The sequence below is a fragment of the Equus quagga genome, chromosome 11 (assembly GCF_021613505.1).
Source record: "Equus quagga isolate Etosha38 chromosome 11, UCLA_HA_Equagga_1.0, whole genome shotgun sequence".
In the NCBI taxonomy this organism is placed as follows: domain Eukaryota; kingdom Metazoa; phylum Chordata; class Mammalia; order Perissodactyla; family Equidae; genus Equus; species Equus quagga.
The window spans coordinates 94,820,055-94,831,690 of record NC_060277.1 but is presented as its reverse complement, the minus strand read 5'-3'; the positions used below and the strand labels follow the sequence as shown (position 1 = coordinate 94,831,690).

General features: G+C 39.0%; 1 protein-coding gene across 1 annotated transcript; it reads left to right on the top strand.

The window, feature by feature from the left end:
• Positions 1–6,833: 6,833 nt before the first annotated feature.
• LOC124247806 (keratin, type I cytoskeletal 27) lies at positions 6,834–11,636 on the top strand. Its single transcript, XM_046677513.1, has 8 exons — positions 6,834–7,338; positions 7,825–7,907; positions 8,273–8,429; positions 8,700–8,861; positions 8,941–9,066; positions 10,709–10,926; positions 11,145–11,194; positions 11,314–11,636. Exons 1-8 carry the CDS (start codon positions 6,895–6,897, stop codon positions 11,454–11,456), a joined length of 1,383 nt encoding a protein of 460 aa, XP_046533469.1. The 5' UTR covers positions 6,834–6,894; the 3' UTR covers positions 11,457–11,636.

Here is an 11,636-nt window from a genome sequence, read left to right as displayed (position 1 = left end):
TATTTATTTAAGATTGTCTATTTCCAGAATATATCTTTTCTCTGGGAACTGATTTCCCCTAAACTTCTCATTTCCTGTGATTGCATCTTACTCATTGTAATGATTTTTTTTCTTTTATTTCTAATCCTTTCCTAAGTTCTGTCGCCCCATTTTCTAAGTTTTCCCAATTCTGGTTTACTTTGCTTTTTTTTTTCCTTCTATCATTTTTAATGCATTTTAGGTCATTTTGAAATGGTAAATTATATCTTAATCTGTTTTGTGGGCATGTCTTTCTGGCACACTTTCATTTTCTAGTAGGATGTAATTCAGATCCTCATTTTCTTATTTTTGTGTATTAACATTTTGTGGGATTCTCTTTTTTTTTTTTTTTTGCTCATTTTTGTAGGTAATTCATGTTCCTTAACTTCTAGATTAAGTATAGCTCCACATAGCTTTTCTAACTTTACAGAGCTCCCTTTTCTCTTGTTGTCATCTAAGGTTCACTGGGCCAGCCCTGGTGGCCTAGTGGTTAAGCTCAGCATGCTCCACTTGGGCAGCCCGGGTTCACTTCCCTGGCCCAGACCTACACCACTCATCACTGGCCATGCTGTGGCGGCAGCTCACATACAAAAAGAGGAAGATTGGCAACAGATGTTAGCTCAGGGCAAATCTTCCTAAGGGAAAAAAAAAGTATGTTGGCTTGATTTCTGAAAGTTCCTGTCTTTTTTCCCCTCCCCCACCTGTGTCTGGACCATCTCTTTCTTCCTTTCTACTGACCCTATCTGGATCAGTTTTGGTTTCTTTCCATTAGTTTCTCCTCACTGTGGGGGGCTCTTCTGGGAGGGAACCATGGCTCACAGTTTTGAGAATTCACAGGGTCTAGTCTGCTCCATTCCCTTCTGACTGCATGGAAGACTACTTTCACTTGCCTAAGACTGGATGGGCAAAACTCTCTCAGTTTCATATGTTTTTCTCAAATTTACCTGCTGTTATTTTCAGTTGGCTCTTTTGGGATTCTCCTGTCATCAGACTTCAGATGCCTCTGGATTCCCTCTTCTTCCTACAGAAATGTTTATAACATGCAGGTCTTACAGCTAATGGTAGTTTGTTCTACCAGCTTATATTTTGGGATTTGTGGTCATACCTTGTCACCCAGATTTGTTGTATCATCTGTACATGGGTCTTTGGTTTTGTGATATAATTACTCTGTGCAATTTTTATGTGAGGATTCAAAATTTCTGCCACCATGGCCGTGATTTCCCACAATTCATACCTTATTCTTATAAGATAGTTTTGCTTGGTACTCAATTTTAACAGGATGATGATTTTTTCTTAGTATTTTGTAGAAATCATTCCAGTGTCTTCTGATTTCCATTGTTGCTAATGGGAAGTTGCTGACAGTCTAATTATGCTTCCTTCGTAGATGATCTCTATTTTCTCTCCAGCTGCTGTAAGGTCCTCTCCTTGTCTTTGCTGTTCTTCAACATCACTAGAAGTAGGTTTTTAACTTTACTTTGCCTCTTAAATTGGAGAACTGATGTTTCTAATCTACCCTAGGAAAGTTCTCACCCTCCGCCCCATTCTCTTAGTATTGTCTCTAGGAGAATTCCAATGAAAAGTGTGTTTGAACTTCAATCTCTTTCTCTCTCTCTCTCTCTCTCTCTCTCTCTCATTTAGAAAAATAATCTTTCATGTTTCCTATAGTTTACTTACTTTCTCCTCAGTAGTGTCTTATCAGTTGCTTAATCCTCAGTTAAATCTTCAATTTTAGTTATATTTTGCATTTCTTTTTTAAATTTACCTGGTCATTTTTGATAGTCACTTGTTTATTTGTAACACTTCTAGTTCTCTCTTTTGATTCTTAAACACTAAAACTACACTTTTTTGTATACACTTTCTTGTCATTTCATTATCCTTTCATATCTTTCATATGCTATTCGGTAGACTGCAGTTAGTTGACTCTTAGTCATATGTGGTTTGTGTCCTCATGTATTTGTTTTATTTTATTATAAGTTTATTTGTGGTTGGAATTTAACCGTGGGAATCCTGCAAGGCCAGGACTGAGATTATTTCTCCTGGGTACTATGGAGCCATACCAACCTAAAAATTTCTTGATTAATTTCTTGGATTGGAGTTCTCAGACTGAGGGAGTGTAAATTCAAATTGCAAGACTGTATCAGAGCAAGGCCATGATTACAAGTTATTATCAAATACCAATAATTTTAATTCTGTTGAATTTTTGCCCAGTACCATCAGCAACAGAACGATTTTCTGATTTGCCCATTTTGTCAGCATGCAGATTTTTCTAACTTCACCTTTTCTACTGAAGACATAGGCTCTGGGGATGCACAGCCTTTAGTGAGTCTCAAGTTCAGCTGTGGCACTTGATCAGTTTCAAATCTTACTTATCAGCGGGGTTCTAAACCAGAAAATCTATTTCTGGCTTGAGCAGATTTCCAGGACAGCTCAAACTTCTGTGTTTGCTCACCACTCATGTTTCAGCTCTCTGTTTTTTGTTTCTTTCTTTCTTTTTTTTTTTTTTTTTTGGCTTCCTTTATTTATTTATTTTTGAGCTTAGCAATGAATTTAGAAGGACATGTACTGTAATTTATCTAGTGTTAGGGTACTTTGTGGTGGAAGGGAAATTCATTGTGTCTAATCTTATTTAACCGCCAGACATAGAAATATCATAGTGTCTGTTTTTCAAATTGGATTCCGTAGCAAGTTTATTTGTTAAATTACAAAGAAAGCTCTGTTGTATATTTGGGGTTTTTTCTTGGTTATTTTTAAATTGATTTTTACTTTTTATCAAGTGATGAATGCACCTTAAAAGTCAAATTGTACTAAAAGTCAAAACAAAAACAGCAGCAATTTCTTGTTCCCTACCTTCTTCCACCTCCAGCTGTGCTTTCCACAGGCTACCACTTAAAACTCTTTTAGCTATTTCTTGTAGTCTTTATCTGTATACGTAAGTAACATGCTTTAGTCGATATGTCTTGATTTATCCATTTTAGACATTACATATTGTCCTCTTGAAAAGAAGTTGAGAATCTAGCTTTTACCATCTTTCTCCTCTTCCTAATGTAGCTATACCCCAATATTTAGGTAAATCAATGCTCAGTATTTTCATCATTATGACTAAGTAAATACTGTTCATTATTGTGTCAAGTGGTATGCTCATTATGTTTTCTTGTACAACTTTGTGTTCCTCATGCAAGCAATATTTTTCTAATTTTTTTACTAACCTGGTTTCTTATGTATCTTAATCTCTCACACCTCTTTCCAACATAAAAATCATCAGTCATTTTCATCTGTCCCCTGAAGACCTCACTCAGAATCCTCCAACCTCCTACTGAATATGGACTATTTCTTTTTTAGACCTGATACCCAGCTACCATTCAGGGACGTTCGTTCAGTGAACTCTTGTATTCAAACCCTAAGCTTTCCCTTTCCTTGTTCATTTTTCCCTCTAGTGGCTTCCTGACAAAGTGTGCGAGGGAGGTAAGTTTCTTGAGACTTTTCATGTCTGAAAATATTTTTATTCCTCTCTTACTCATGATTAATTGTCAAAGTAGAGAATTTTAGGTTGGAATCACTTTCGGTCAGAATTTTGAAAGCATTCTTCACTGGAATCAAGGCCTCCAGGGCTGTTGAGAAGTCCTGAGCCTTTCTGATTTCCTCATCCTTGCATGTGTGTTGTCTTTTCTCCTGACACGCTTTAAATGTTCTCTTTTTCTCTACAGGTCTCTGAAATATCCTGTACACGTGACTCACTGTGGTTCCTTTCCATTTATTACTCATGGTTCTTGATGTTCTCTCTCAATTTAGGAGCTCTGTCTTTTAGTTCTGAGTAGTACTATAGAATACAGTTATAAAATTATTTCTTCATCATCTCTCCTCTCTCTCTTTCTGGAAGACCCACTTAAAGGTGTTCTTGGCCCAAACCTCTAATTGTCTAATATTTTCTTTGATCCATCTGTTTGTCCTTTGTTCCACTGTCAGAGGGATTTTTTTAAGGTTTATTTTCCAACCTATCTATTAAAGTTTGATTTTGGTAGTTCATTCTTAATTCTAAGAGCGCTTTCTTGTGCTCTGCTGTTCAATTTTAATGATATTCTGTTCATGTTTCAAATAGGCAGTATTTTTGTTACTTAAAAAGGTATTAAATACAAGTAGTTTCTTTTTCTTTTTTATTTAAAGTTTTCTTCAGCTTCCTTTATTGTCTCTGTTTCCCCTGAGTGCTATTTTTCCTTCTTTCTTTGAGTCTTTGTCTTTCATGCTGGAGTGTTTTCAGTGTATGGTGATCTTTGGAATTCTGTTCAAGAGTAAGGCCTCAAATATTTGGAGGCTCTGTGTAGGCATGTGTGTATTTCACTCCAAGGTGGTTGTGTGGTGAGCTTCTTTTTGTGGGAGACACTCACATATCTGTACCTGGAGGTCTTTTCAGGATGCTTCAGTTTTCCTAGAGAAAGACCCAACAACCAGAATGCCTACATAATTTACAGAGCCTAGTGCAAAAAGAAAATGTTGAGCTCCTTGGTCAAAAGTCAGGAAAAAATTCAGTTAGAGGTACTAAAACATAAATACTTTTTCTTTAAAAATATTTTATTATTCATAACAGATAATAGAGGTAATAGTGATAGAGATACAATAACAAAGTTACAAATTGCAAAAAGATAACATTTTTGGTGTCATAATTTTATTTACAATAAATTATAATGCTTTATTAATGTGATTTCTTGATTGATCAACAGATTTTTCTGGCTTGCTTTTCTACAAATTTACTTATTAGGTTACGAAAATTTATATTTTTAGAAACTTCATTTTCATTCTATGTAATAGAAAGTGATGTCAGTTGTTATTGGCAAATGCAAGATCTCAAATAACCTCCAATAGAGAAGATAACATGAGCCAAGACAAAAAGGTGGGGGTGAGGAGATTAATAAAATAAAAGAACGGGCAAGTCAGGTAGGTAGAACCTACATCAAGAAGAGTCTTAAATGTCAGGCAAGGGAGCTTCATCTAATGTGTAGTTGATGGCTTTTAAACAGGAGGAGAATGGAAAAAGGAAAGAAATACTTTCTGACTACATGTTATTAACAAGCATAGTTACTTTACATCTTTAACTACCATGTAATAGCCTCACAACACAAGTAATATCTCCATCTTAGAAATGAAAAACCAAGGCTCAGAGAATGAACTTTGCATTGGTCCCACAGCTAGAAAATGGCAGAACTCGGATATGAATGCTGATATATCTGATTCAAGGGCCTGGTTCCTTCAATTACATGAATGGTGTTGTATTTCAGGAATGGTACTTTGGTACCCATCTGCCTACTGACAATGATGGAAAGGAAAAATACTTGAAATGAGGACCCAATTAAGGTTTTAATAATTGAGCTGAAAGAAAATGATAGTAACAAGGAAAAGAGAACAGAGAAAGATGCTTCAAGAGACGCTGCAGAAGCAGATTCAATAGGACCTAGTGACTGATCAGATGCAGGCTGGTAAAAAACGATAGCAATTAAAGATTTCTTAGTAATCTTGAGCATGACTCAAGGAAATTCCACCAATATCTAATGAACCAATGAAGAAAGATGCAAAAGATCAAATTTTGATGTCAAGGTGATTGCATGTTGAGTTGGAAGTCACGACAGGACATCCAAGTAGAAATGTCTGGTGGGCATAGTAAAGTGTGGGTGTAGAAAGGGGAAGAGAAAAGTGCTAAAGATGTATGTTTAGAAGCCATTCATAGAGAGCCAAAGCCACAAGAAGTGATGAGATCAGAAAGGGAGAGTGTGTAGAAAGCAGAAATGCCAAGCACAAAACTACAAGGAAGGAGAAAATTTAGAGCACAGAAGCTGTGAATCGAAGAAGGAGGAGGAGCAAACAGAGATGTAGAAGTATTCTCAGACAGCAAGGGTTCAAAACTCATCAGACTGGGGTGGTCAGTATCAAATGTGTCCAAGAGGAGGTAGGAGAATAAAAATGAGAAACAAGATCGGACTGGAGATGTGTTATAATTGACGATCTTTGTGGAATTAATTTCAGACGCGAGGTAGGACCAGAATTGGGGAGTGAGTAGGAAGAGAATGCGGAAAATTTTTCTAGAAATAATGAAAGGAAGAAATGTAAAAATACAGGAAATCTAGAAGTAAAAAACAGAATATTCAGGCCACAGTCTAGTCCCTTCGTTTTACAGATGAGGAAACCAGAGCCCCGAGAGGTTGACCAGTATCTTTACTTAACCTGGTTAACGACAGAGCTTAGACAGAAAACCAGTGAAGATGAAACGGTAACTCAGGAAGTTACATCAAGGGAAGACATTCTGTCTCCAAAGAAGAGTCCTTCCAATTCCTCAATTTTCATTTAGGACCTGGCCTCCTTCCTCTGGTACCAAGAGCCCATGGTCTTGAAATTATTTTCAACATCCCTGAAAGAAAGATCATGTTATCCACAGACAACCATGACTATGATGCCTCACTTGCTGGAGAAAATGCAATGCTGTTGGTCTGAGCAAGAGAGAGAGAAGTCTGTCTGTCACACTTTTTTATTCTTGTAGGAATTTTAGAGTACTGCAGCCTGGAAGGCAGGAAGGATTACTCATACTGCATTTGAAATACATCACTATAATAATCTCCGTAATACTGTCTCATTTCAGAGATAACAAATAACTCCAAGGTAACTATCCACCTACAGAAGTAGACACAGTAGGGTAAAGATATTCATTAAAAAAAAAAAATCACCCAATTATGAATAATTCATGATGAGCTGGCAAACACCATTTTGCTATGGGTAGCAAAGTTCATCAAGAAACACCCTGATGAAGTGTATATAAAGACAAACTGAACTTTTTGAGTAGGACATTTGCCATCAGAGCTTTGCTCCAGGAGCAAGCATTCCAGTCTGGATACCATGTCTGTGCGCTTTTCTTCCGCATCCAGATGCCTTGGCTCTTGCGGGGCAGCCGGCTCTGTGCGGCTCTCTAGTGGGGGAGCAGGCTTTGGGGCTGGAAACACAGGCCATCTGCCAGGCATTGGAAGCGGCTTCTCTTGCGCCTTTGGGGGCAGCTCATCTGCAGGTGGCTATGGCGGGGGGTTGGGCGGGGGAAGCGCTTCCTGTGCTGCCTTCACTGGGAGTGAACATGGCCTCCTATCTGGCAATGAGAAGGTGACTATGCAGAACCTCAACGACCGCTTGGCCTCCTACCTGGAGAATGTGCGTGCTCTGGAGGAGGCCAATGCTGACCTGGAGCAGAAGATCAAGGGCTGGTATGAGAAATTTGGGCCTGGCTCTTGCCGTGGTCTTGATCATGACTACAGCAGATATTTTCCAATAATTGACGACCTTAGGAACCAGGTAAGCAGCACAAGGGCATAGGGTTAACACCCATAAGAGTATTTAGCCACCACATACGTACACACATGTATAAGCTATCACACACAGCAGAGCTTTGCTCTCAGCTTCTAATTTTTGGTAGTTCATTATTAATATTAAAAATAATTTTCACTAAAATTCTAATCTTTGAACATGGCTCACCCACCATCTGGTATGAGGTATACATGTTTACGCTTTCAGTAATATTAAAATATCAAAAACTACCCAATGTCTCAAACTATATATTTATAAGCTTTTATATAGAAAGAGTTTTTTACGGGTGGGGTAGAGAGAAAAAGAGGTCATACTTAAATTTCCCATTTTCAAAGGAATCATCTTATTATTGGAGACAGAATGCCAGAAATATTACTCTAATTTCATGGGGGACTTTATGTCAAGGAAATCTGAAATGCTGAAGTTTGAAATTTTTTAAAGTATTTTCTCACTCTTTAACTTTCCATTTTTCAGATAATTTCTGCAACTACAAGTAATGCCAATGTCATCCTGCAAAATGATAATGCAAGACTAACGGCTGATGACTTCAGACTGAAGTAAGTAAGCTGATGAGAAACCAAAAAAGTGAAGCATTTCCCTCTTTTATTCAGACTGTTTGAGGTCAGCTCAATTCTTTGTTTTCATTTGTTTTAAACCAAATGCATGTTAGAATGACCAGCTGAATCATATATTTTACTTGGGGAATCTGGGGACTAACACAAATGAATGTCAAGACCATATGAAAGAGAATTTTAAGTGTCCCCATTCTCTTGGCTTCAAAGAAATTCATTCCTTGCATTACGGGTGATCTAACTGAAGTTTTCAGTATAATTTAACAGTTTGACCGCAAAGCTTAGTCTGAGTTTTATGACCCAGAAAGTGATCTGACTAATGCGCTGAAACTTTCAAATACTGTTCTCAGGTTTGAAAATGAACAAGCCCTTCACCAGAGCGTTGACGCGGACGTCAGCAGTTTGCGCAGAGTCCTCGACGAGCTGACTCTGTGCAGAACCGACCTAGAGATCCAGCTGGAAACGCTGAGCGAGGAGCTGGCTTACCTCAAAAAGAATCACGAGGAGGTAGATGTCCCGTCTCCCCCGATTTCACAATCCGCCTTCCTCCCAAAATTTGAAAATACATTTCAGAGGACAATTTATAAATTTAAATCCATATTCAAGAAGGAATTTGTCAGTTTCTCCATATGGTTTAGATTGTTTGAAATGTTTCTATTCATCCCCCTCAAAAAGAAACAAACCCTTTAAAAAAAAGTTTCAAACCATATGGATCATGTCTTTCTGGCTCCTTTAAAAATGTTCAGATCCCACCACGGTTAAACAAATTTCTTTCAGGAAATGAAGGCCCTGCAGTGTGCAGCTGGCGGTAACGTGAACGTGGAGATGAACGCGGCGCCCGGCGTGGACCTCACGCTTCTGCTGAACAACATGCGGGCCGAGTACGAAGCGCTCGCCGAGCAGAACCGCAGGGACGCGGAGGCCTGGTTCAACGAGAAGGTGATGTCACGCTGCGCGCGCTCACGCGGTGCTGGGTGCTGATGCGAGCCCTGCCCTAACGCGCCTCCCGCCGTTTCAGAGCGCCTCGCTGCAGCAGCAGATTTCTGACGATGCTGGTGCCACCAGCTCAGCTCGGAATGAACTTACTGAGATGAAACGCACTCTTCAAACCCTGGAGATTGAACTTCAGTCCCTCTTAGCAACGGTAAGAAAAAATTACAAAAAAAGATTGACTTTAGAAATTGAGAAAAAATTTAAAGAGGGTTTTCTGCTGCATGATAGTGCTTGTTTCTGCTACTATCCATTCATTATTATGCTTGAAATAAGACACATTTGCATTTTGCACAGTAGAATCCTCTTTGCCTGAAAATTATAGCTAGGTGCTAATAATTCTGAAACATTCGAAATTAGCAAGTACAATTATTTTGAGGTACTGGAAAAACAAAATAGTTTCTACCCTGAATCTTCTCTCTCAAGTCAAAAGATCAAAAACTACTGTCCATGGAGGGCAAAAATACGTTTGCGCCCCTCCTGGCTTCTTCATCTAGCATTCCTTTTGGCTACTTAATTAAGAGCACTTACAAGTTCCTTTTGAAGTGGCATTAACAAGCAAAATAGAGGCCTGAAGCTTGCCTATAAAGTTAAACATACGTGATGACCGTAATAACCTTTTTCATTAAGGGTTTGCACTTACCCACATGAGTCCACAGGAAGCCTGGGGCTTGGGCGGGACAGAGTTTATAATTCATGTCCTTATTTCCGAAAGAAGAATCTGAGATTCAAAGAAGTTAAACAATTTTCCCAGAGACCCACAGATGGACATGAAAGAATTAGAACTTCTCTCCAAACTTTCTAACTCCCCAAGTCTATACTTTTTCCACTATGGTTAGTAATCCTCCAGAGTTTATCCACAAAAGAGGCTATGAATGTATATAAAATTAAGACTTTATATAAAAATTCTTGCAGAGGGGCCGGCCCGGTGGCACAGTGGTTAAGTGCGCATGTTCCACTTCGGCGGCCCGGGATTCACCAGTTCTGATCCCGAGTGCGGACATGGCATCGCTTGGTAAAGCCATGCTATGGTAGGCGTCCCACATATAAAGTAGAGGAAGATGGGCACGGATGTTAGCTCAGGGCCAGTCTTCCTCAGCAAAAAGAGGAGGATTGGCAGCAGTTAGCTCAGGGCTAATCTTCCTCAAAAAAAGGAAAAAATTCTTGCAGAGGAAAGCATAAGACACTCTCATCTTCATTCGTGTAAAATGACAGCAAGCACCCCTCCGTGGGATAAACCCTATATGGACCCATTTGGAGTCACAAGCCAGTGAATCAAACTGTTTAAAGCCTAAAAAGGTCATCCTTTTCTTCGGGTCATTCTACCTCTGGAAAGTTTATGCAGCTCACTACAGGGTTATTTTTTAATAACCCTGTATTTAATAGAAGACCTATAATCCTCATGAGACAAGGCTGTCACATGATTAGCAATGAAGTGGCAAAGTGTAGGGGGACTTCTTTTCCTGGGGAAAGTGAAAATTTGTGCCGGACTCTATAGACATGGGCTATATTGGTGAGGGGGAGGGATCTTCAGACTGTGCCCCAGAGGAAACAACCTCAGCTTTGCTAAGACTCCTGGGCATATGAGTAACATTCACCACCAACTGTGTTATCTCAAATAGAAAAATCATATGACATCCAATAAAGGCAACAATTAATATTGAACGAGTGGAATCTTTCGGGTAAATACAGTTATTTGCGTTATGTAAAGATAACGCTCTTAAATACCTCTTAAGTGCTTTGCCTTATTCTAAAACAAAACATTTTCTACTAAACTATCTCTTACTGATCCACAGAAACACTCCCTGGAGTGCTCCTTGACAGAAACCGAAGGCAACTACTGTGCTCAGCTCGCCCAGATCCAGGTTCAGATCGGGGCCCTGGAGGAGCAGCTGCACCAGGTCAGAACCGAGACAGAGGGCCAGAAGCTGGAGTACGAGCAGCTCCTGGACATCAAGGTCCACCTGGAAAAAGAAATTGAGACCTACTGCCGCCTGATAGATGGAGAGGATGGGTAAGTGCTGCTTCCATTGAGAAAACAATTGATTTTAAGGTTATTAAACATTTTTTTAAATCAACTACAAAGTATCTGTGATCTACATCATGTGTACATAAAGCCCTTCTAGTGTTATTTAAGAATCCAATGATCTCCCATGTTAAATCGTTGTTTACCAGTTTCCTCAGCAAAACACAGAGTGGAATAGTTAATACAAGCTCTCTATATATTTACAGCTCTTGTGTCAAATCAAAAGGCTACGGAGGACCAGGAAATCAGATAAAAGGTAAAAACAAAAGCGGTGTTGAGCATCCAGTGTTTATTTGTGTGTGTTTAAAATGAAAAGTTAATTATTCCCCCTTTGTGAATCTGATAAATTCTAACAATTCACACGCGTCATTTTAGATTCATCTAAAACCACCGTGGTTAAAACAATTGTTGAGGAAATAGATCCTCGTGGCAAAGTTCTTTCCTCCAGAGTTCACACAATGGAAGAGAAATCTACCAAGGTCAACAACATGAAGAGTGAGCAGAGGGTGCCCTCCTGAACCCCGAAAGAATGGCCCCTAAATTCAAATATCAAATTGAAGCTAGGTTCCTAAATAAGGGCCTTCTTACTTTTCTGCCTTTCTTCCAGTGAATTAAGATGAACTATTTTTAGAATAGTAACATTTCTTTGGCTCTCTCTATGGTGGTGTTTCAATAAAATTTCTTCCTGTTGCAAGTCA

Coding starts and splice junctions, on each gene's coding strand:
- LOC124247806 (XM_046677513.1), top strand. CDS start 6,895: ATGTCTGTGCGCTTTTCTTCCGCATCCAGATGCCTTGGCTCTTGCGGG. Junction 7,908..8,272: donor GCTGATGACTTCAGACTGAA/GTAAGTAAGCTG, acceptor TACTGTTCTCAG/GTTTGAAAATGAACAAGCCC. Junction 8,862..8,940: donor AGGCCTGGTTCAACGAGAAG/GTGATGTCACGC, acceptor CCGCCGTTTCAG/AGCGCCTCGCTGCAGCAGCA.